This window comes from Chanodichthys erythropterus, chromosome 12, assembly GCF_024489055.1.
Source record: "Chanodichthys erythropterus isolate Z2021 chromosome 12, ASM2448905v1, whole genome shotgun sequence".
Classification (NCBI taxonomy): Eukaryota; Metazoa; Chordata; class Actinopteri; order Cypriniformes; family Xenocyprididae; genus Chanodichthys; species Chanodichthys erythropterus.
In genome coordinates this window covers 26,958,262-26,984,758 of record NC_090232.1, presented here as the reverse complement: position 1 = coordinate 26,984,758, position 26,497 = coordinate 26,958,262, and the positions used below count along the sequence as shown (strand labels likewise).

The window sequence follows — 26,497 nt, the reverse complement described above, 5'->3', positions numbered from 1 at the left end:
ATATACAACAATTCAGCACTGTTGAATAAAAGTAACAGAAAAAAAATCATGCTTTAATGAGTGCTTTTTTATCCAGAAATATTTAAATATTTTTTACCAGAACCTGGAGCCTGGATTAAATCTGACCATCAAGTTTTTTTCTTATTTATTTATTTTTTTTATATCATTTCTCATTTGCTTCAAACAAGATTGTTTTATTGTGAAGATGGGAAAACATTCATGCAACAGTTCATTTCTTAATAAATGCATAAATTGTATTGTACTCCAGTTATAGCTAATTTTCCTGAATCTCTTTCTCATTCTCTCATCCTTGCTGCCTCTATGATTGGGTGATATTTTTATATATCTAGGTCCTGAGGCCACCTGGGGAAAACAGCACCAAATTCAGGCCATGTAACAAACCCGAGCCGAGCAAAAAGGACTTCGACGATGATGCGTCATATCACAACTTTCCACAAACAGAAACAAAACACAGGTCATGACATAGTGAAACAGGACTAACAGCTCAGCAGCACAGACTACAGACACCTGTTTCATTCATCAAATCTGGATTGAGATGTAAAGCTTTTTGTTTTTCATTGGAAAGGAATATCAAAGATATGGTAAGTGTCTCTTTTCCTTTTTTGTCTGCCAAAAAGGAATGCATCTGATTACATAACTGAAGAATTGTGGGTTTAGTTTAAGACAGTTTTGTCATTGATGCTGGGAATGGAAAGCAGACCAGAGATCTCTAAGAATGAACCTCGTGACACATCTAATTGGAATTATTTTTCCCAGGCATAAGCTATTCAGACCTGCAACATACTGTACAATCTCAGAGAGCATTTAATTCCAATTAATATTGGAATACACCCTGCAGTTTCTGTAATATTTTTGTTTTACATCAGTAATCATCATGCAGTTTCAAATGGAACTGCATGCTTCAGTTATGCTGATTGTCACTGAGAACAGCGGATCAGCAGAGATAATCTACTTTCAATATGTAGTTACTAAATGCCATCTGCTAGAGGCTTCATATGGTCACTGAAATTTACAATGGAACACAGTTCACACCAAGACAAACAAGAGGGAGACAAAATGTCTCGAGCAAATGGTTTATCATAAATTTTATTGGCAGTTTACTGTCAGTAGTGAACAGTGATTTTGCCTTGTTTTCTTGTCTTTTGCACTATGCTCAGATTTGTTTTGTGGTAATGACATTTAGCCTATCTGAATGCAGTGCTGTTTCAAACCTTCTCTCCTTCTTTACTTTCAGCTCCTTTTCTTTTCATTTGTCCTCTGCTCCACTTGACTCATCTCAGAAGCTCTAAGATGGTGACCTACTTGTAATTGTCAGGGAGATTAAACTCAAGATATGGCAGCTATGTCCCCGAAAATGCTGGTGCGCTGGAACCAGTTTGATTTGAGATCCCATAGGTAGGTTTAATTTGGAAAGAGATTTTTTTTTAATAGCCTATATATTTCAGATGCAAGAACAGAGGAAATCTGGATTTTATCTTCAAACTATTAAAATATTTTAAAACATTTTTTTTTTTTTCCCTCAGAAAGGATTTTGGGATCATTTTAAAATTAGTGTATCTTTACATTTCGAATCTCTTATTGTCATTTTTTTCAAATATGTAATGTCTATATAGGCTATATTAGCCACTAGTTCTTATCTGGATTTAGCTGTTACTTTATGGATGAGATTACTGACTTTCCCACGGTTGTCCAAGTATTTTTTTTTTCTCTCTGCCACTCCGTGCGCGTGCTTGCCTGACTCGCGAGCTCCGGAAAGAAGCAGCGGGTATGACGCTGAAGGAGGGAGCGCGCATGTGGGGATAAGGTTTGTTGAGCTGGTTGCATTCACGGGGAAAGACATGTAGACTTCGGAGAAAGGAATGACGACGTATAACAAGTTTGTGATCGTTTGGGCTTTGGTTTTCTCAATTCTTCCTTTACTCGCAATGTATGAAGTTCAGGTAGGTTTAGACTCGTTTATCCGGTCGTGTTGTTTTCGAAAATGTAGAAATAAACTTTCTGAAACAAACTTCAACTAAAGCTTCATCAGGATTGAAGTCGGTTACAGCAGTCAATGGGAACAGATCGACTGTCAAAAGGATGGATATATGATCATACGATGTATTTGAACACCTGCTACCTTTAAAGATGTTAATACAAAAAAAAAAAGAAGTAATTTTAAGAATGTAAAAATTAAAAACGTCAATTGGTTAACGGTAAGCTAAAAACACTGTTTTAAAAGATGTGTTTTTTATGTGTTATTTTTTGGAAGTGAACAGTATGAACAATTTACGCACGAATATTTAAGTTATGTTTTGGTAAAAAGTCTCCTTGGTAACTCATTAGAAAGGAATTGCTTACAGAAACCATTAACCTACATTTTTTGATTTTGTTTCTTATTGTGTAATGAATTATGTGCTGTGTTTATGTAAGATTTCATGTTATTTACCTAATGTTAACCACAGTTTAGTGTCATGTCTTAACCTGATGGTGTTTGTGTGGATAATAGTGTTAATAATGGACAAAATCACAGGAGTGGCCTTCCATTGTCCATCTGTGCTATCATCAGTACATTTTATAATATCAAAACATTTTATTAGATCATTTATATGTAAGTATATTACAATTTCTGGCAACCACCGCTGGCATTTTTTTCTTACAGTAAATTGAACAAAAAAATTTAGGCTACAGAGCAACTTCTCTAAATCGCATTAGAGAGGAGTTAATACTGACTGACATATTTCTTGATTATTCTCTCTGCTGTAGGTAAGAGCGGTTGGTACTGTGTCAGTCACTCGGCAACATCTGTGTCTACAGTCTCAGCCAGTGTGAATGAGGACGTACCATGCACCTGGATATACACTGCTTTTTTAGTCCCAGTTTTATCTCTTTTACATACTGAAATCTTCAAATCTGTTCTTTTTATCTGCAATCATGATTAAAAGTGAAAACAAAAGTGAACGGGCACTGAGAAGTGCATCTCCTCACAGGAACGCTTATAAATCTGACTTCCATTCCATCAAATGTTCATTTGATGGGAGCGCATCAATCAGCTCAACATCTCCCTTCTCCAATGGAGGCAGTGAGACCCGTGGCAGACCGTCAGGCAACAAAGTGAGCAAAATAAAAAATATATTCTTGCAAATGGATGGCAAACAGAATCAAGACAGTCCCAATGTCACCAAACCCACATCACCCAAATTTCCATTGGAGTCCACCCCTTACAGATCCAACCTGAGTAGTGTTTCCAGTCTAGATTCAGCCTCCATTGAGGCACGGAAAACGGAGGATGTTTCCATTGACAAGGCAGCACTGGCTGAGAAGTTCTCAATGACCAGGAAGCTGTTTGAGAGTGGCCTTAAAGAGCAGTCTCCAACAGAGAGGTCTGCCTCTGTTAAAGTAATCTGGCCTCAACCATTTGAGAAACAAGACAGGATAGTGTCAGTTACTGGAGAGAGAAAGGACAAACCTAAAGAGTTAGAGGGACAGGCAAGAGAAAGGGAGGATGGGGAAAAAGGGAGACACGAAAATGAGACACCACCACATAAGCTGAATGTGTCCATGAATGCCGGGCCAATATCTAGACGTCTGGAGAGTTTTATGTTGGACAGCGATAGTGAGTCGCTGTCAGCTGCTCCCTCCACGGAATCCCACAGTCCAATCAGCCATTCCCTGTCACCCTCTGCTGTTAGTGATCATTCAGAGCCCCCTTCATCACCAGACAGCTGTAGTTCCCCTACCTCTTACTCACTATGGACTGATTCTCCAGCTGAAATGTGTTTGCCCAAGTTAAATGGTTCAGATTCACACAGTACCCCTTTGAATGGAGTCTGTACAGAGAAGATATTACATAATACTAGTTCCACAGCAAAAGAGCATATTAATAAATCTTCAGAAGATACCATCTCCTCAGACCCCACTCTTATGTATACAAGCGAAAAGATCCACCACTTGTCTACAAGGAGTACCACTAGTCATGAATCTGTAGCAGAGGATCCTGCACTTCAACAACAGGAGGTTGAAGGCAATAACTCTGAGAAGGTTCCTGGTTTGTCCACGGTCAGAGCTGAGCTGGTGGTGGTGAAGACTGAATCATCCGAGAGTGAAGGCAATGAGGAGGAACATGTTGAGGATGATGTTTTTGAAGAAGCTGGAAAGGATATCCAATCCCCAAATCAAAATTCTGGGAGGGTGTTGACCGACAACGAAGAGCTCCAATTAACATTCCTTAGGAAAGAATCAAAACAGAGCTTTAGGGAACATGAGGAGGGATGGAGGGCGTGTGAGGAATCTGTACAGACTGGAAGAAAGGAAGACCATAGAGGGGAGGGAAAGTTTCTTGAGGATAACATAATGGAAAAAGAAGACGAGGAGGAGGAGGAGGAGGAAAAAGACAACAGGGAAGTACAACTAAAGACGCACCGAACTGAAGAGGAGACCGTACTGGAGACTGTTATGAAAGAAAGTGAGCAGAAAGCTACAGATGTTGAAGATAAGGAACAGCAGGATGAACAGAGGAAAGGAGAGGATGAGGAAGAGAATGAGGGAGTAGAGGAAGCTGCTGAAGCTATAGAGGAGGACGATGATGAACGAGAGATGGAATATGACGTCTTAGCAGTAAAAGAGAGGCAACTGCAAGATGATCAGTGCTTAATGGGGAAAAGATCTTTAATTTGTGGAATTGAGAATGCAGCCTTTGTGGATGACAAGGACAACAGGACCGATTTAGAATGTCAAGTGAAGGTGGAATCCCAGGAATTTGAGGAACTTCCAGGACTCTCTGATGAGGAAGACCTCAGTCTAAAGAGAAAGATCAAGTTCTCTACAGCACCAATCAAGGTATGTCTCAACTAGTCTAGAAACCTATCAATTAAAGAGTTTAAAGTACTCCTTACTTATTTTTTTATTCAGTTTTAGCATTTTTTTGTTGGTTTGTACTCCCTCTGGAATGGTTTAGAAGGTTTTCATTAGAGCTTGAAGGAATTAGCCTGCCGGCAGTGACCCAAATCTGTTTGCGCCTTTAACAGATGCCCATGGCTCAATTCGGTCACCACCTTAGCTCTTACTTTTATGAAGCATTCCTATTTATGGTGGTACTATTTCAGCTATTATTCAAGTTTTATATGACAAGATCCTACTTGTTTGAAGGTATTTGGCACCCACGTCTTTTATTTGTTTTGCCTCAAAATACAGAAAAACATTATTTTTAGCACAGGGAATGTAGTATACATGTCTGAGACTTGTTTTACTTGTATGTTAATGATTCTTAAGAATTGTGACTTCAACAATGGTCCTGGATCAGTGTAAAATGTTCTACCTGGATCATTTAAGATAACAGCTTTCAACAGAGGCCATGCCTGAGCTTGCATCAGTTCAGGCATGTAATATCCTATGTCTCTCATGTACTGACAGACTTTTTTTTTTTTTTTTTTTTAGGATTTAGTTACACATCTTAGAAGCTTTACGTCCGGTCATATCAGTTGATATGACTCAAATTTGAATCTTCATGTAACAGATAAACAAGATTCTCTGAAACAGAAAATTTACACTTTAGTGTGTTTCCTCACTATAGCTGTTCACGGAGACTAACTGACTAACTGTTGGGTGAATTTAATCTGCTAGCATACAAGTGATTGTAATAATGAGTTCAACCTCATTCACACCATCAGATTAAACAACAGGCACTATCCAAAAATTGACAGTTCCAGACTGATTGGCTGGTTTCTACACCATTTTCAACTGTCCAGCTGGTTAAAAAAAAAAAAAATCATTTTTTGAAACAGTAGAAAAATGAATCACTCAGTTTTTTTGGTCTTTTTTTACATAACAAATATCTAAACATTCATAAGTCAAGAGATGTCTTCTTTTCTGAGAAGTTTATACTTAAAATGAGAAAACAATATCAGTCAGTAGGAAAAAAAAGAAAAAAAAAATCCAGTAAACCATATATCCACAAGCAGAAATGTATATGCCTGCAAACTTTTAAACAGGGAATTTTCTGTTAATTTTGAACACAAAATTTCTACTAATTAGGGCCCGAGCATGGATGGTGTGAGAACTCTCTTTGCGGAGACAATTATTCTTCTTCTCCGAAATGAATCGCATTTTTGAGGGCCTTAAATATGCTCAAACTCATTAAACTCATGAAAATGTATGTCTGATATGGGTTTCAGAATTAGGCGTGGCAAAATGGCTCCATAGTGCACCTACAAAATTTCAGTTAAGCACTTCACGCTACATTTCACCTAGAAGTATGAAATTCGGTACACACATGTAACAGCCCAATACCTATAAAAAAGTCCCTGGGTGCAAAATCTAATCTTTTGAATTTTCTCAGCAAAATTTTTTTCAGTTTTTGCCATTTCCAGATGTTGTACTTTAACAAACTCCTCCTAGAGTTTTAATCAGATCAACATCATATTTGGTCAGTCTAATCTAAAGGCCTTTGCGACGTTAATTTGCAAAGATCTAGAGTTTTTGGTGAAGGGCATGTCCGTAGCAGCCTGACAAAGTCTGATGTTTTGCCATGAACGATGAAGCTGTTGCAACTCAGGCATACAATGTCCGATCTGCCGAGAAGGGTCTGGCTGCAGACCATGGGTGAGTGGAGCTCCACTCTCAAACAGGAAATAGGTCACCTCCACTTGAATAATTTTGTCTCAGCATAACAATTAATAAAATTACTACTTATCAGATTGTGTTTTACTAACGTCTACACCTACCCAAACCCTAAACCTACCCTTAAAATAATGCAAATATAGTAATTAAATGACGCAATATTGATGTGCGCATGCCTAGTGGCCATAGCTGTAGCTAGCTCCACTAGTGGAGGTGACGTATTTCCTGTTCGAGAGTGGAGCTCCACTCGCCCCTTAAGTCTGCAGCCAGACACTATTGGATCTGCCCCAAACTTCACATGTGATAAGAGTCCTGGCCTGAAGACATCTATATGCCAATATTCAGTTAGTCATTGCGCCACCTGCTGGCAACAGGAAATGGAATGCTTTACACTGTAATTCAATCCCTGAAATGCATTTCAATATGCCACAAAGTACCAAACATACTAGAAACACGTTAAATCATGCAACACTTGGCTAATGCTAAAGTACGCGATTAACGCCACAAAACAGGACGTTGTTGTAACTCAGGCATACATTGTCTGATCTACTCCAAACTTCACATGTTTGATAATAGTCCTGGCTTGAAGACATCTACATGGCAATATTCAGTTACAGTCAAAGCGCCACCTGTTGGCAGCAGGAAATGTGGCACTTTGAAATGACTTTGCCATAATTCTCCTGTATTAACTTGCTTACATGCATGTCCCCCACTATTCACTGTTTTCCAAAGGCCACCGGGTGGCGGTGAGCCCGGGTGTGAGGGCCCTTTCATCGCTTCTTGCAACTTTAATTTCTTCTGTGTTCTTCTAATTTCTTTGAAAATTCTATGCAAATATTTGATTTTTTTAATTATTTGATTGATTAGTGTTTTCCTGTTGTATATTATTGTGTTAACTGTTTAAGATAAACCTACCCAAAACAGCAACAGCAAAACAAACTGTGGTTTGTTGCTTTTATATGCTTTTATAGCTACAGAAGACTTGTTATAGCCAGTACAGATTTTCATTTTTATTCATATAACTGATCAAAGTAAAACACACAAGTCTTTGATCTTCATCTGTCTGAGGCCAGGCACTGGATTGCATAAAACAGAAAGTGCATTGTGCTGTCATTCATGTGTCTGACTTTGGGACCCCTTTAAAGTTGAGTGCTTTAAAATTATCCTGTTTAGGGAAGGAAAGGTCATCTATGTGTGCCTGTGTGATTGCTGTGCTGTGGATGCTTATGCCTTTGCATCTTGTTCAGAGTATAAATCCTGTATACCTTACATTTGTGAGAACAAATGAAAGAAAGACGAATTAAGTTTTTTTACAGTGCAGTAGGTGGCAAAAGTCCACCGTTTTGTCCAAAACCAGCCAGTAACTATAGGTTGTGTGTGTGCAAGGGTGTTTCATTCCCTGTGGACTGCAGTTGTTCTCAGCACTCTTAAAAGATCTCTTAAGTTTGGAAACCAGGTCATGTATTTCTTCAGAGCCTCTCAGACTGAAGATGCCATGGATTTATAGTCTGGGTCAGAAAACATACCAAGTCAGTAACATTTCAGATTACATTATAGTTCAGTGTTCAATACGTCACTCTCCCCAACATCCCTTCCTCCTTGGAGTGCCCTTTTTGAGCATGCGGATTAGGTCATTGTCGATTCACTTTCAGTGTATTTATAGAAGTGGGATGAGCAGGTGGTAGCTAAACATTTGTCTTGCTCTATAATTCATTTTCTCTCTAAATCAGGAAGCACAGGTATCCTTTTCTGTACATATTATAATGTTCCAACATTTTTTTTCCCTCCATCCTCAGGATGAGCCTGTTTCTTTATTTGTGGACCTCTTGTGTTTACTCATCCAGTTTCCCATATATAGGATCAGCAGGAAGTGGGTTGCCTGTCTCATATAGGTTGTGAATGAGGATTTCCTTTCAACAGATGTTTGTGTTGAATATCTTTTGGAATTTGATGAGACAATGGGCTTTGAATATTAGCTCATAAACTCATGGTTTGATCCCAGCTGTTCTAGGCAAAATGTGTTCTTTTCAAAATACATCTTTAACCCCAAAATGCAGATTTTATTTATTTATTTATTTATTTATTTATTTATTTAGACCCAAAAAAGAAAATTCTCTAATCATTTACTCACCCTTGTCATTTCAAAGCTGTATGTTTTTCTTTTTTCTGTGGAACATAAAAGAGGAATTTTGAGAAGTGTGTATGTGTATGTGTGTGTGTGTGTGTGTGTGTGTGTGTGTGTGTTTTGTTGTCCATACAATGGAAGTTAAAATAGTCACCAAAACTCTATTATATGTTGCTGACTTGTTTTTGTTTTTTTCCACACAAACTTATTAACCATTTTTAACACTGCCAATGGATCCATTTCCTTATAAGAACAGTTTTATTCTGTAAGAGTTCTGATAATATTTATTGGTCATGCCGCCTTTATGTCGTTCCAACTCTGGCTTTCAGGTTTGACGCTCTGAAACGACCTGAATGCTGTGACATCTGTTGTTTCATCCTTATTGTAAGTCATAGTTCACTGACAGTCTCTCTCAGTCCCAGGAAGAAATAGTCCTGTGTTCTTGCTAAAAAGCCACAGCTTAAAGGAGTGAGAGAGGGAGGGAGGGAGATAGAAAGAGACACTGTCCTTGAGCATGTTTGGGAAGAAAAGGACATTGTTCAGAGGTGCACGCTTACTCCATGACAACTAGAGACGCTAGACAAAAGAAAGCAGAGAAAATAAATGAAAGAAAGGGGAAAATGGGATTGTGGTAGAGAAAGAAAGATGGAGGGAAGGATGGGTGGTGGAAACAAAAGTGAAAAGAAAAATGGAGAGGGAATACTGTTACTTTGCTGTGTCTAATTGATTTGGAGGTAGTGTTTGGAGCTGCTGTATGCAGTACACCATTGACTGACCTGCTTTGTAAGGAATCTGTGCAGGAAATTTTGCGCAAAGTGAAACAATTCCCTGATGCAGATTTCATATAGAATTCAAGTTTGTTGAACTTTTAACATGCAAATTCTCCATGTTGACTTGTATAAAGCTGCTTAGTAAGCAGTGCTTCATGTATCTGTACACTATTGACAATAGACTTCCTTTCCATGTGAAATTTCACTGTAGTTTCACTATCATGCCATTTTAATACTGCAAAATGACATTTTTTTGGTAGACCTTTTTGATTTGTAGCATGAAGTTTTTTGTCACTTTGAAGGTTTTTTGTTATTTTGTCAGTTGTGGTCACTCCATTTTTTTCCCCCATTGTGACAAAGAAAGGGGAGCTTTCAAGTAGGGCTGTGCGATTAATCGAAATCGTAATAAATTCATAATATGAGCATACATGAATTCTAAACCACAGAAAGCACAACACTTCAACCCACAGACTACAAAAACAACCTGTGGCAACAGTGTAAAAGTAGCCCAACTTGGCAACACTGGACATGGCCAAAAAAATATCAACATCCGTGGTTTGGGAAGATTTTGGATACAGGAGAGATTAAGTATAAAGTAATATGCAAGACCTGTCAAGCTATTGTTGCAGAAAAACGGAGTAAAGGCCATTTGCACAGAATGCATTTTTGTGATTAAAAATACAAGATGCAGGTCTAGAGATGCGTTTTTGAATTTCTTTTAACTTGAGTGCCGCATGCTGCAAAAGACACAAGATGTGAGTGCAATGGTTTAAGATGTCCATCTAGTGCATTTACATAAGAAACAATGACATTTTGAACCAGGTGAACAAAAATTGTTAATACAGGCATTTGTAAACAGCACAATCAATGCTGTCAGTTATGCAAAGATGTGGTACCCGCAAATATCAAATTTCAATAAAATATCAAATATCAATAAAGCCGGCTTCCAAAAAAAAAAAAGAGACAAGGAAATGTTTCAAAATCGCAATATTGGTTAAAAAAAAAAAAATTGTGATCTTATTTTTTTCCATATCACACATGCTTTATAGCTTCAAAAGGAATGCAGAAACCCCATGAAAATATCATAAAAGTCATCTATGTGATTGTTGCGCTGTATTCCAAGTGTTGTCACTTTAGGTGTGGAACAGCACAAAATTTAATTAATTATTAACTGAAAATCTTGATATCCTCACTAACTCTTCTTGCTGTGATCACAAGAGTTCTTGAGAGAAATAGCGATGTCTGATTTGTGAACTAATAACTCTTGAGTCAGATCTTTCAAAGAAATGTTTGGTCAAGTTCATGAAACTGCTCTGAATGATTTGTTCACAGATCAGATAGACCCAGTTCTTAGTTAATCCAGACGTAGCCATTAACAGCTCACTGAAGAGAAAGATAATCAGTGAGTAATGACATGAATTTCAGTCTGTTCATCACACAGAGTAGTAGTACTTGTATCTCTTTTGAAGACTCAGCACATAGTGCGGGAGTCATATGGACAACTTTTATGGTGTTTGCATGTCTGTTTTGAAGCTTGAATGCCTCAGTCTGTATTCTTCAGTATGGGCCAAGCTGCTAAATACTGAGTAGGTATTATGCTGCCTTCACATACAGTACTATCAGAATTATCGTAATTATGAGTTTCCTAGTTGGAAATTAGACATGAATTCCCTCTCAAGTCAAGTCAAGTCACCTTTATATTGCGCTTTACAATATAGATTGTGTCAAAGCAGATTTACATTGATAACTGGTACATTATTTTGGCTGCACAGCAGCTCTTAAAGAATAGTGTCAATGCAGGCAGATATTCACTGTTGAATATCAAATGTCAAGTCAAATGTCAACTGTAAATACTACTGGGAAACTCAGAGATAATTTTGAATGTGTGAGTTAGGCACGCCATAAGCTTTAAACATGGCAAAGGGGAGAACGATTTCTGTTGTGACTGGTATTCTTTATTGTTTTTTTCCACAAAAGCTACATCGTTTTGCCTTGTCATTAAAGTACTGCATATTTACATAACTATTTGAAGCATATTGTATGTTTTATACACAGCAAAAATAGCCTGTATATTACTGAAATTCCCGAATCGTCAGCAAGCTGAATATCTAGATAGTGTGGTGAATGCTTATATGGTTGTCAACGAATGGGACCCTTAATATCATTTTGGCCTTTAATAAGATTTCCTCAATAATTAGACAAGAATATACCTGGTGCCCTCTATGATTCCTGTTAAACGCGAGAAGCTCGTAATCACAACTTCAGAAGTGCCAAGTAGGAAATTTCCAATAGCATATAAAGGCAGCATTAACATATAAATGCAGGCAGTCATAAACGGGTAGATTTCTGAATTGTGTCATTTTTACAAAAATTATCTGGGTGGACTTTTTCTTATCAGAATATAGTTTTACGTCAACATTAATTGTGAAATCAGTAAATCACTGATTCATTTATGCAATCTGATGTGGGTGCACACAGGTGTGGTAATTTTTAATAGTTTTTCCTTTTCTGCAGGTGTATTTTACCTTCTCTAATGAAGATTATGATCGCAGGAATGATGATGTGGACCCCGTGTCTGCATCTGCTGAATACGAGCTGGAAAAGAGGGTTGAAAAGATGGATGTTTTACCTATAGACATTCAAAAAGGTTTCTTTTACACTTCTATCCCAAAATGTTATTCCTGAATTTACTGTCAAAATCTGCATAAGTACTGTATTTGAGCTGACTTTTTGTTTGTGTAGGTAATGATGGCCTGGGAATCAGTATCATTGGCATGGGGGTTGGGGCAGATCAAGGACTAGAGAAGCTGGGCATTTTTGTGAAAACCATCACAGAGGGAGGTGCAGCTCACCGGGATGGACGGTAAGAACTTGTCATGAATTTCACTTATGAAATTCCGAATTAAATCTTCTCTGTTTGGTAGTGAACAGTGTGACTGATCAATTTTGTTGATTCTCTATCCAAATGAGCTTTGGTGTTTTGTCTTAACAGAATTCAAGTCAACGATCAGATTGTGGAGGTAGATGGAATCAGTCTGGTTGGTGTCACTCAAATCTTTGCTGCCACCACTTTGAAGAACACCAAAGGTCTGGTCAAGTAAGTATTGACACACCAAACTAAAGCTAAATTGTATCTAAAGTTCAGGACATTGTAGGTTTCATGCCGCACCAGGAATGAGCTGTGAGCTCACACTATTGTGCAACTCACTCCAGGTTGCTCTCAAGGGATTGTCCCTGTATTACCTTTACTGTATGTTACGAACAATAAACATGCATTACCTATTAAGTAGGAAGTGTCTAGTAATGATTCACCAGGCCAAAATCTAATCGCATAGTCAGTATAATACCAGCAAAGGTCGCAGTCCCAGAACCTTGTGAAGGAATTTTACATCCTCCAATGCAGGTTTCTCATTGGCCGGGAGAAACCAGGAGTGGAGAGTGAAGTGGCCCGTCTGATTAGCGAAACTCTACAACATGAGGCAAGCCCTGAAAACAATGAGCCGAAAGATGAAGACCATTACAAACCCGAGAACCATCAACTACGGGATGAAAACCAGAACTCTCAAACCCATGAGCAGTATCAGGATCAACAGGAAATTGAGCCACTTGCTGAAAAGAGTATTGTGCAACAGGTCTGTGAACATATAAAGATAAGCTTGTTGTAATGAATAAATGAGTCACTAAGTCATTGTTGGGCCCATATTATGACTGATACAGGATAAACAAAAAGAGACCGAAAAGGAGCAGGGGACAGAGGATGCATCCAATGACTTGGCACAGGAAGTGTTTTCACAACTGAGGAGCCAAGGCATTGATCTACCTGAAGATATCGATCCTACTGAGCTAGAACAAAAATTCAAAGAGGTATAATGTTAATTTACATCTATTTACATAAACCATATTCATCAGTGTCAAGTGCTCAGTCCTCAGTCTGTCGTGAATTCTCTTTTTATAGCTGCAGATAAAACACAGTGTCACAGTCACAGAACTCAATCAGTTGAGAGAGAAGGTAGGACAAAAATGCCTTTTTTATTTATTAACTTCTGGACCTGCAAAGCTGTTTAACTCTTTATGTGTATGTTATTTCATAGCTGCAAGAGAGTGAAGCAGAACGTAAGTCTTGGGAGACTCGAGGTGCAGCTCTTGAAAGGAGTGTGGAAGAGAGCAGAGAGCGCATTGAAAAGTTGGAAAAATACTGGCTTGATGCTCAGGGCCTCTGCAAAACCATCAACCAGCGTTTGAATGAAGCACAGAGTCAACATGATTCCCTGCAACTCAAATACAATAAGACCATCACGCTTCTACAGGAGCACCAACAGAGGTGTGTTTGAGCATGTAATGTGTTGTCATAGCAGAGTCATTCTGGGAAGTGTTGGTGAGGCATTCTTGGAAATGTTCTCATCAGTGAAGGTCTGAATCAAGCTGAATTATTGGAAATTCTTATGCTTCAAAGAGCAATAGATGACACAAGCGTCTTAAGCAGAAATTCATTTTGCCGTGTTTTGTTAACGGTGAGGCTGTTCTTGACTTGTAGAGAGGCTGAATGTGCAAAGAAAGAGGCAGAGCTGAAGAGAAAACTGGAGCAAAGGGAGAGAGAATACAAGAGCAGTGTGAAGCAATTACAGCACAAGGTAAAACTACATCTTGTTCAAGTTAATTTCTCTTGTTTTGAACAATGTGACAATGTCACAAACATTAATATCATTCTTTTGTGAGTGTTCACTGGGTATATGACTGAATGTGCTATACTTACATAAGGTGCAGTGAGTGATTAACTTTTCTGGAACTTCCACCAGACTAATTGTCACATCTGATTTGTCAGTTCAGACCAGTGCATAAAATCTGGCAGATGAGCTGAATGAAAATGCAGATTCACTCTCTGATTGTAAGTGGCTCTTTTAGAAAAATAGAAATACTGCGGTTCCTGCAACTTTCCATTTCTGACACCTGCTTTTCACAGAGAGGAAAAGAATTAAAATAATATTTTGTTTTCAAACAGCAGTTCAGATTTTTGTATTCGCTATGATGTTTATAAAACAACACCAAATAAAAGAGTATAGAGACAAGAGAGATGTTCAGGATTCTTCCTCTTCTATTCACTGACATTTTGCAAAAATAAAGCAGCAGCTCTGGTCATATGATCAAAAGTGTGAATCTTATTGGTTAGTCAGCTTTATTTGCAATTACTAGAACACCTCATTAACATTGACAGTCATTCAGTCAAATTAAAATGTTTATCACGCCAAATTTTCGCACCGAACATTCATCTTGGTGTGAACAGGCCTTAGCCACTAGTGGTTACGTTTGGTATCAGACATAATGATTAAGCTACAGGTATGTAGGTAATACTTCTCTGCATTTCTCAGATAGCTTGTCTGGAGGGCCGCACTGGATCAGACCAGCCCGAAGAGTCTTGCAGCCCTGCAGGGGAGAGTCAACCTAGCAGTCCGACCTCTGGTTCATCTGAAAGAAACGGACTGTCTACAGATGACCTTCACTCTGGTACAAAAGAGCTCTCAAATCATTTATACTGTGATAGCTGGTCAAAAATAAAGGACTAGCAGTTATATCTTTCTCTAGTTACTGTAGGTTATTTGGTTTGTAATACCTTTATTTATTATTATTTTGTTCAGAAAAGATGTAAACAGACTATCCTGAAAGAGTAGTCTTTTCTGTTTTTGAGATGTTGGTGTCTGTCTGTCTTCAGATGCAGACTGGGGAGATGTTCCTCAGACTGCTCGTCTGGACTGCAGTGTCTACAGAGCCAAAGCTAAGCTGGCACAGGGATCCCAACGCAAGCGACCATCCCGTAACAAACTCAGAGAGTCAGCGAGAGGCTCACAGGCACCTAGCCAATCACAGGTATGATGAACCACAAACATTTAAATACCTCCACAGAGTTTCATTGCAGGTCACATAATTGTAAGGATTACAAACTAGCTTCTCCTGTAGGATCTCTGCCTCTTTCTTTCTTTAAAAGAAAATGTCTCACATTTTCTTAAAATGCTGATGAATCAGACTTGTTGTTTTGGGAAAATAACAGTGTGGTGTGGTCTGGTCTGGTCTGTCCTGTTTTGTTTGTTTGTTTGTTTTTTAAACAATATTTTCCAGGTGTTTCTTAAGAAGTAGACACTTTTATATTATTATATACACTTTTCAATCATCTATAATGTACTACATAAAATTATGGTAACAGGTTTAACATTTTAAGATCCTTCCTTACTGACAAACATAATGAATAAGATGCTGAAGTTTTATGGAATTATTTCTTTACAGCAGGATTGATTGTAACAGGGCCAACACAATTTTTTGTATGTTTCCATAAAAATGTACACATTTTCTATTAAAACATGTAGAGGTCCAAAAAAAAGTTGGGGAGGCCAAAAGGCATCTTTATGACAAAAGAAAAATCATAAAATAAATATATTGGATTTCATTACTGTGTTGAGAAAATGTATTAACTAAGTAAAAATTTAATCGTTTTTATATTCATTTTTTCATAACTACTGTTATTTACAAATGTACAGTATACACAGACATTTATCCTATGTATTATGACAGTAAACTATGATTTCTTCAAATCAAATTAAATCAAATGTTAATTTTATTCCTTGTTAATAGGAATCTGTGTGCATACAAGACCACAAACAGGAAAGAACAAACAGTGAAAGAAGGCGATCTTACCTCGAGAGCCTAGCCATACCCGTTCCATCTATACATTTTGGTTACGACCAAACACGTGAACCGAGAAGTGAAGGTGAAAGTGATGTATTTATTCAGAGCCAGACACCCCAAGGAGGCAGTAGCACACAAGCTAGCCTGTCTCCACCTAAAGACTCCTCCACCCCCCAGTCCCCATCCTCCTCACAGTCCTCCTCTAGTGTGTTCCTCAACCTGAGAAACAGGAGGAGCAAAGGCAAGGAGCGCAGCAAGAGCAGAGCAAGCAGAGGTACAAAAGCAAAAAAAAAATTACCCCATTTTTTTTTTTTTTTAGATCTCCTACCTCCACAGGTTTACCTGCTCAGGCTTTTGATTTTGATTGTTCTTTCATTTTTCAGATGAAGAGAGTGATGGTTCACCAACACGAAAATCCAAAAGACGATTCCCAGATTTCAGGTATGACCTGGCCAGCAACTTGCTCTTGTGTGCCAATATCGGCGATATTACAACAGAGAGGAGATGGACTACTTGTAGGAAAATGAACAGGAGAAATCATAAAACTCTATGAAAAAAAGTCCCACCTTTCACCATTTATTCACCCTCATATTGTTTTAAACTCGTAGCTTTCCTTCTCCTACAGAACAGAAAAGATTTTGAAGAATGGTTCAGCTGTTTTTCCCTCCCCATTTTTATGAAAGTCAGTGGGACCCAAAACTTTCAGGCTTCCAAAAAGGTAGTGAGATTTTAATCCATACGACTCGACTGGTATATTCTAAGAACCACAAACATCATGATATTTGGTAACAAGAGGTGCAAGAACCAACGAGGTATGACGTTGACATTGACATTTGAGCTTTATGTTACCATATTTGATGATTTTGATGTGATTTGAGAGTGAGTGAAGGCTTTTTGATCTGTACATTATACAAAGTGATTATGTCTCTTCAGGAGACTTTGAATATATTAAATTGAATAGATTAATTTCTCGCTAACTTTGTCCTTTTTGGACCTCATTGACTTTCAGAATATGAACAAAAAGCAGACAAAATATTTTTCAAAATATTTTATATATGTAAATATATAAAATGTTATTTTGTGTTTCACAAAATAAAGAAAAAAAGCCATTGAAGTTTGGAATGACACAATAGTATGTACTGTATGATAGAATTTTCATTTCTGGATGAACTTCCATTAAAATTTCTTTTTTAGACAGAAGCATCATGTGCATGCTTTTATTATTAAGCATGATTTAATTTAGAATATATTAATAAAATGTAATTTTGACAGACCGTTTCAGAGATTTCTATCTTTCCCAATCAAGTACATAGCCTATAAGACAAAAAAGTTCTGACTTGTACACTTTCTTTTGTATTGGTCTGTAGTGGTATCCGCAGGTCTGGAGGCAAAGGCAAAAAACGGGATAGCATCACACTCCGAGGATCTGTAGGGAGCAGGTTTGAATATTAAATGTCCTAATATTAACCTACTAAATGATCTGAAGTTGATGAGTTTAAAATCATTTTAAAGTCTATAGGTCTCCTCTGATATAGATCGGTTCATCTCCATTAATTAGGTTCATTAGAATGGCTTCTTTGTTGTCTAAACTCAGGGGATCAGGAGACTTACTAGATGAGTCCAGCGGCAATGTGTCCCCCTCTGGCTCCATCTCTTCCATCCCTTCCTGTATGCCATTTTCCTGGTTTGGGGACAGAGAGAAAGGGAAAGAGAAAGAGCGAGAGAAAGAGCGTTCTGCATCCAGCTGCAGCCTGCCTCGTACTCCTTCAGAAGGATACATGGAGGATCGTACAAACACGGTGAGTAGGGACCATACGATGAGAAATATTTTATTTTTTTTTTTTAGACCTCCAAGATGTGGTTTCCATAAGTATCTTGAGTAAGAAGAAGAGATTAGTTAATAAGTTGTGACTTCAGTAATTGAATGCATGCATTTTTAGGTGGTTCATTAGGTTTTACCCAATTTAAAGGAATTCAGTTTGCTAGGCTGGTTGCATTCTTGGATGTCATTTAAGGTTAATATTTAAGCAATCCCATCACATTCAGCCTTTGATCCGAACAGGAAGTGAAGTTGTGTAATTAGACATATTCTAAAGGCTGTACTGTACTGTTGTGGTTTTGAGAAGACATTTACAGCCCATTTACTGTTACAGGTTATTGAAAATCTGGGATTCAAGATCTAATTTTAGGCTGGCAATAAACAAAGTTTTAGGATTTTCTTAAAAACAAAGAAACTCTATTTAAGATTCTACACTATTAGGTCACTTCAACACCTTTGTGTCCACTTTATGCAATTTTGTTTGTTTTTGGCGATCTCTTCTTTAAAACAGACCAACCTCTCCTGGCCATCTCTTCTCTCTCATTCCTTAGATTTGGTACAGTATGCATTGAGTTCTTCAGCTAATGTGTCTGTTGTGTGAGGACAGTAGTACACTTAGTTGATAGCAGTTGCTACTAACACTAGTGGACTCATTTTTGGTTTTGTTGAATGCTCTATTGTAGTAAATGCATTCTTTCATTATATACCATTTGGCCCACTCTGATAAAGCCAAGTTTCACAATGGAGCATTGGCATGGACTATGTTAGTTTAGTGATGTAGATTGTGTCTGAGAATGTACCCTACCCTAGTAGGGAGTGATAGTTCTTGATGGTTTTCTAATAGCTGTATTTAATTCAGGTTTAGCCATCCATTATTTTCACTATCACTTGAGAAGGATGCATGCTAGTAGTTGTAGTGTACGATAGCGCTCCATTACCAGCTCTCACAAGTAATGCAACATAGTTTTGTGTTTCTACTGGTTTTGGTTTCTGGAACTGTTCTCCACTGGTACTGCTTCCAAGGCATTGAAGGTAATATCACGGCGCGTCACCACCCCATTTTTTTCACATTTAGTTCAAACAAGAATTCCAACAAGAAAGTAACAAAGCTACGAATACAGTAAATAAATGTGTTTAAGAAAATGTAGAAATTGAGTCAATATTTTTTTTTTTCTTTTACATTTTCTTTTCAATTACACTTTATTTTAAAGTGCCCTTGTTAGTGTAATTATACAAATAAGTATGGAGTAATATTAATCAACAACATATACTTACTGTTTAATTAGGTTAAGGTTTGGTTTAAGATTAGTTATTTGTAATTATGCATAATTTAATTTTATTACCACAGTAAGTACATTTAGGGTGTGCAACGGACAGATGTGTAAAATAAATGTTACCACCTTTTTCTTTTTCTTTTTCTATTTCATTTTCTTTCTTTCTTTCTTTCTTTCTTTCTTTCTTTCTTTCTTTCTTTCTTTCTTTCTTTCTTTCTTTCTTTCTTTCTTTCTTTCTTTCTTTCTTTCTTTCTTTTTGAATTATAATTAATTTCAGTATTTTTGGGAGGGGGTCATACAGTAGAAATTATTCATTTTAATTAACTAAAATATTAAATGTATTAAATAAATAATTAAATATAATTATGTTGATATATGATATCAGAAAATATATTTACAAATCACTTTTTTACCTTTATTTTAAAAGATATTTTTTGAAAATTAACCTGTGTACACGTGTTCAGGGTATAAAGAAAATATTTTTCACTTTTTTCTTTTTCTTTTCTTCATTCATATCATTAAATTTAGAAACATTTCATGAACTGCACATAAACTATATTTATAATTTTTTTTATCACTTTTTTTTATCTTGCACAGTCTTGTTTTTCATTGACCCAATTGCAGAGAAGCTCTCAGTCTTGTTCTTGTTTTAGTCTGAACATTTAGGAATTGGTTAGATATATTTGCATTGCTATTACAAATTTAACACTTAATATTAATTAAGCATTAAGACATTAGCTTGATCTTATTTAAAACTGAGGAGTATGCTAATTCATCCCAAACTTCCTCCTATAAATACTATATCTGTAAAAACTGTTTGTGAGAAAATCATTTGTGTCTGTTTGTGTGTGTTTATGTGTATATGTCCCCATGTCCTACTTGTTACAGAGCTTATCTGTGACGGATGATTCAATCGCAGGTAGTCCTCGCACTGTGTTGGCAGGGTTACTGAAAGAGCCCCGTCTCCCGGGGCGTTCACACACACATACCTTCTCTTCCTGCGAGGTGAGTGGCCATGGGGTCACCACTGCATGAGCTTTCCTCTAGTTGATGGTTCGTCATATGTGTGTGTGTGTGTGTGTGTGTATATATATATATATATATATATATTCTCTCTCTCTATTATATATATTATATATTATATAATATATAATATATATTATATATATATAATATATATATAATTGTACTCAAAATTATTCATACCCTTGGTAAATATGACCAAAGAAGGCTGTGAAAATAAATCTGCATCGTTAATACTTTTGATTTTTTTATTTAAAAAATCTACAAAAATCCAGCCTTTCATTGGAGAATAATTTTGCAACCTCCTTTTCCCAAGATAACAGCTCAGAGTCTTCCTCTGTAATGCCTGATGAGTTTGGAGAACACCTGGCAAGAGATCAGAGACCATTCCTTCATACAGAATCTCTCCAGATCCTTCAGATTCCAGCTCCATGTTGGTGCTTCTCTTCTGTTCACTTCACTCATTTTCTTTAGGGTTCAGGTCAGGGAATTAAGATGGCCATGGCAGAAGATTCATTTTGTGTTTAGTGACACATTTTTGTGTTTTGGATCATTGTCCTGATAGAAGATCCAACCATGGCCCATTATAAGATTTCTAGCAGAGGCAGTCAGGTTTTGATTTTTTTTTTTTTTTTATCTGTTGGTATTTGCTAATCCATGATACCATGTACAGTATCTGAAAAAGATGTCCAGGACCTCTAGCAAAAAATAGGCCCACAACATTAAAGATCCAGCAGTATATTTAACAGTGGGTATGGGGTACTTTTTATCCCTGTGTGCACCAAACCCATCTGGTGGGTTTGCTGCCAAAAAGCTCCTTTTTTTTTTCATCTGACCATAGATGCCGGTCCCGTTTGAAGTTCCAGTTGTTTGTTTGTTTGTTTTTTTGTTGTTGTTTTTTTCCAGAGTTTGTTTTTGGATGAGCGATGGGGATTTTTTTTGAAACCCTCCCAAACAACTTGTGGGGCTGTAGGTGCTGTTTGATATTTTTTTAGGCTTTCTGAGACTCAAGACTCAACTAATCTCTGCAATTCTCCAGCTGTGATCCTTGGAGAGTCTTTGGCCACTCAAACTCTCCTCCTCACTGTGCATTAAGACAATATAGATGGATATCCTCTTCCAGGCAGATTTTTAACATCTTTAGTTGATTGGAAATTCTTAATTATTGCCCTGATAGTGGAAATGGGTATTTTCAATGCTTTAGCTATTTTCTTACAGCTACTTTCTATTTTGTGAAGCTCAACAATCTTTTGCTGCACATCAGAACTATATTCTTTGTTTTTGTTTTTCTCATTGTGATGAATGATTAAGGGAATTTGGCCTTTGTGTTTCCTCATGTTTATACTCCTGTGGAACAGGAAGTTTTGGCTAGACAGTTTCATGCTCCTAGTCACATGCTAAACAATATGAATGGGAATATACTTCAGAGATATTTTACTCATAAGAATTTCTAGGGGTGTCAATAATTGTGTCCAACATGCATTGGAGAAAACATTTATTTCATAATGTGTTTCCCCCACTTTCAATTGTTTTACTTCAATGAAAGGTTAGAATTTAGGGATTTTTTTTTTTAAATTAAAGATCAAAAAGATAAACAATGCAGATTTATTTTCACAGTGACCATTTTTCTTTTCTTTTTCTTTTTTTTTTTTACCAAGGGTGCCAATAATTCTGGAGATGACTGTGTATGTGTGTGTGTGTGTGTGTGTATGTATATATATATATATATATATATATATATATATATAATATATAATTTGAATATATTTTTGATCAGCACTGAACGTGAGCTTTTGGTTTTTGAGATGTTTTGAAGAGGAGAGCAAGTGGAATGTGTGTGTCGTTAGGGAGGAATGGAAAGAATGAGATCACGCTCATAGTTATGAGAAAGAGAAGTGATAGTTCAGCATGCACGTCTTTTTGTTTCACTATCAGTGTAAAGGTATGGTCATGTTAGTGAAATTTCAGTGAAAATTTGTAGGCAGAAAATGTCCATTGTCAAAAGTGTAGCAATGCATGAAGCGCAGCTCACACGGAAGTCAATGAAGAAGTCTGTTGGTCAATGCAGTGAGTTGGCTTGACTAACTTGAACATGAGTGGAATCTGCATAGGAGACTCAAAACTTACAATTGCACAGATTCCTTGAGATTATTGAAGTGACTGGATTTTACCTGAGAAATTTCTCTGATCAACCACATTTTAGGCTCTTCCATCTGTCCAGAGTGAGGCAGAGGAGAGCAGGTTTCTCCTCCCTTAATACATCCAGGCTGTTCATTCTGTGCTTCCTGCCTATGGTTAAGATCTTTCTGGAGTCATGTATACTATCTATATGGAGTATATGGGTGTGGTTGTGAGTAAATCAGCTCTCCAGTGTCATTATGTACCCGGTATGTGGAATTTCCCAAATGATTGCAACAGTCTTCCTACGCCCTGTTGGTAAGATGTTGCCACAGGTAACATTATTTCACAAATTGTGTTAGGTGTGTCAGTGGCTCAATGTTAAAGGAATAATTCAGAAATAAAAATTAGTCATTACTAATTCCCCCTGAGGTTGTTCCAAACCCATATTAATTACTTTCTTCAGGGAAACGAAGATGTTCTGGAAAATGTTCATACAGCTCTTTTCCGTGCAATGGAAGCATTTTGTGACCTAGTAATTGTCTAGCTCCAAAATGGACCAAAAAAATGCAAAAAGTCTCATAAAAGTAGTCCTTACGACTCACACACTATATTTCAAGCCTTCTAAAGTGATACAATACTGTAGTTTTATGTGAAAAACAAAATTTCTCACCTACCTCAAACTGGCTGGTGATGTTTTTTTTTTTTTTGTTTTGTTTTTTTTACAATTTAAGTGTAAAAAAACTCACTATATATGACATTAAATAAATGTGCAAAATAAATCTGAACAATATTATTAGTATTATTAGTATTATTATTTGTCATCATTTTGCCATAACAAAGCAGTTTAAGATATCCTACAGGTTGTCTGCCACAATGGCCTTGTAGATAAGGCAACATAACCTTCCACTGTCCAAAAATTAGCAGAATTTTGCTGGTTGTGGGTGTTAGTTCCCCACACTGGCAACAAAACACTGAAGAGCCAATCCTTTTTACTTAGAATAGTTAGAATAATATTTTCAGTGAATAATGACTTAAATTTAGTCAGAGTCATTTCTTATCTGTCTCATCAAAAAGACCAAGAATTAATTGATATATTGACAAATTGATTATGTTCCATTATCCTTTTATATCAGTTGATTCTGGAGCTAAAATTTTCACTGTTCACTTTCACTGTTGTTAGTTTCACTCAAACCACCGTTGTTCACATTACTTAAAAAACTCATGTAACTACATGAACGTAATTTAACTGCATTGTTTATACTTAAAATGAGTATTGTCAGCTTTACTTAGTAAGTGTTTGTTCAGTCAACTTAACATTGCTGAGTGAAACGCACAAATTTATGTTGACATAACTAACTGGGCAGTGGATTCATAGTTCCCAGCATGCTTTGCAAGGGACTGCATTAGGAGAGTAAATTTAGGGATTAAAGTGTAATTTTATGTTTCTCAGTAAAGGGAAAGATGTTGTTAGTTTATGTTAGAGTTTAATGTTCAGTTATGTTGGACATTTAGAGTAGTTTCTGTAGTGTTTTTGAATTTTGTGGTTACCGTTATGCAGAAGAGTGTTGCCTGTGTTTAGGCTGTGATCCTCATACATGCATGTTTAGGATAGAAATCCTGCTCTCAATTCAATTAAGTTTGTTCAATGAGTTATTTTTTGAGTGCATTTTGTAGAGCAAATAGTTCATTTAATAAGGTAAGTTAAGTCAATAAATGTGTTCACCTTACACAAGTAAACTGCACATATAAATATTATGTAACTGACATTCAAATGATTTGTATTTACTCAAAGAAATTTTGTCAGCTTTACTTCCATTTCCTTTGTTCATACAACTAAATTGTTATTTGTACAAATTACTCAATATAGTTGCGTGGAACCACTTGACACTTCTTTTTTAAGTAAATCCAACAATTAATTTTTTTGAGTGTACATGCGTTCATTCAATTAAAAAGAACTGTGAAAAACATTTTTCAGAACATCTCCTTTCAGACTTCAGTCTATCTTGGACTTCTTGATGTCTTCCAGTGTTTCTGACCTGATTTCATAAGTGTGCTCCAGATTCATAAGTCTGCCCTGGTAGGAATCTCTGTTCTGTAAACAGGCACTTTTAATTCAGGCACACAAAATAAGGAAGTTTGCTTTGAAATATGCTGAAGGTATGTAGGTTAGCATTCTTTCCTCTTTTTTTTTCACGCAGCAGGTTGGTGTAGTGAAGTCTTCTGCACCTAATGACTCCTCTTATGTTTCCAGTTCAAACATAACTACAGTATAACCGGCATTTGTTTTCAGACACTTGATGATGGCCCTGCTCCAGCAGCAAAGGAATACATGTGGCAGAACCGCCCCCTTTCAGAGTGGACCAATCAGCAGGTCTGCCACTGGTTGATGGGCATGAACATGGAACAGTATACAGCTGAGTTTACAGCTAAAGGTGTGCATGGCCAACATCTCTTAGGCATGGACAGCAGTAAACTTAAGGTTGGTCCTTGTATATTTTATATTTTTGTTTGTAGTATTGATTTAAATATTTAATGAACTGAAATATGTGTTGTCTTCCAGGAGCTTGGTGTTTCTAGCCAAAGAGATCGCTCCACTATTAAGAGGAGACTAAAAGACATGAAGAAGGCTCAGGAAAAATTTGAAAAGCAGCAAGTAAAAAAAGAGAAAGAAAGGGGGAGAGAGAAGGAGGCCAGGAATAAAAGTGGCCAGCCAACAAACTTTGAATCAGCCTGCTGAGGTAGTAACAAAACCTGTCCTGTCAAGAGACCGCAAATGTGCACTCTCACCAATCCGAGTAATGATAATGTGTGCTGACAGAAATGGAGTAGACTGTCTAGTACACACGGGTGATTTATAGACTGGTGAGAAAGTAACAACATGGGTGAACACTAGAGGTCTTCTGCCAGTAAAGCCTGTAAATGCAACTTTGATAAGCTTGTCGTTTACATCTCTTTTTGACACAACCCAGGAGTTAAAGAATCTATTCCTGTCTGCCACACTGACATTCAACATGCATAATAGCACTTTGATAAAATGGGAAATTATTAATAATCTAATTATCCAAAAGGATATTTTATTGGCTTTAACTGATTTGCTAATGTGTTATGAGTGCTGGTGCTGTACTAAAAATGATTTTAATTCTCTCCACCAGAGGGCACCAATGTTAAATATCAGGCACTAAGTAATGATGTTGAAATTGTGGGTCTCTTTCTTCAGAATTAAATGGCAAATTATCACGAGCCAAGCTGCTAGTGCACAATTTGCACTTTAGCCAAAAGTCAACTAATAATCCACGTGTGGATGTGTAAAAGTGATGCACACACATTCCCAGGGTTAGTATAGCACACCAGGTATGGGTTGCTTGCCTCTCCTAGTGTGCACTTTTAAGTGAGTACTTCATCACCCTAGATAGACTTCTTTTCTTTTTTTGGAAAGAATCATTTTTTTTTTATGTCTACTGTACATAACTCTTAGTAATGTACATTTTATTGTAGAGGGGAGCAATTAATTGTCTTCTATGTCACAAATGATGATGATTTTACATGTGTATTAATAAATAAATATTTTACAACTACAGATTTTTATTTATTTTTATCTGTTTGATTTTAGGACATTTGTTTTGTAACTTATGACACATGTAGATGCAAAGTTATTTCAAGAACTGTCAATTAAATTATCTTTTAAAGTAATCTTAGCACATTCAGTTGATTTTGCATTCATTTGTTCAGATGTGTCCAATATTTTGCATCGCGGACTAGCCAATCTGCATATCAGGCATGTGTGCATATGAAGATAATTTCATGTTGTCAGCTGTGAAAATGTTTTATTGCCATAATAACCTTATTATTATCATTTAGAAGATGCTTTATCTTATGTGGGCTGGAAAAGGCACAGTATTGATGTAGGATCCCATGAACCCTTTGATTTATAAATGAGCTTTTCCAGGGTTTCAAACTTTGGGCTACTTAAATTGTTTGAACAAAAGTAACATTTATTTATTTCTTTATTTTTACTGTGAATGAAGGCCAGTATCACTGATTAAATGGATTATTTTTCTCAACTTGGGGTGAT

General features: G+C 36.8%; 1 protein-coding gene across 9 annotated transcripts; it reads left to right on the top strand.

Moving 5' to 3' along the window:
* The first annotated feature begins 503 nt into the window (after window positions 1–503).
* Window positions 504–26,137, top strand: ppp1r9alb (protein phosphatase 1 regulatory subunit 9A-like B). Of its 9 annotated transcripts, none has more exons than XM_067402841.1 (19): window positions 504–602; window positions 2,767–4,839; window positions 12,028–12,160; window positions 12,256–12,376; window positions 12,506–12,610; window positions 12,917–13,145; window positions 13,231–13,377; window positions 13,469–13,522; window positions 13,605–13,834; window positions 14,048–14,144; window positions 14,880–15,015; window positions 15,221–15,375; window positions 16,135–16,462; window positions 16,572–16,629; window positions 17,556–17,627; window positions 17,783–17,987; window positions 20,170–20,286; window positions 24,716–24,904; window positions 24,986–26,137. In XM_067402841.1, the coding sequence occupies exons 2-19, from the start codon at window positions 2,935–2,937 to the stop codon at window positions 25,160–25,162; spliced, it is 4,458 nt and encodes a 1,485-aa protein (XP_067258942.1). In that variant the 5' UTR covers window positions 504–602; window positions 2,767–2,934; the 3' UTR covers window positions 25,163–26,137. The 9 variants fall into 9 exon arrangements, 8 of the variants coding, with proteins under 8 accessions (XP_067258942.1, XP_067258943.1, XP_067258939.1 ...); XM_067402842.1 differs by lacking the exon at window positions 504–602 and adding an exon at window positions 1,676–1,825; XM_067402838.1 differs by lacking the exon at window positions 504–602 and adding an exon at window positions 1,825–1,961.
* Window positions 26,138–26,497: the final 360 nt, after the last annotated feature.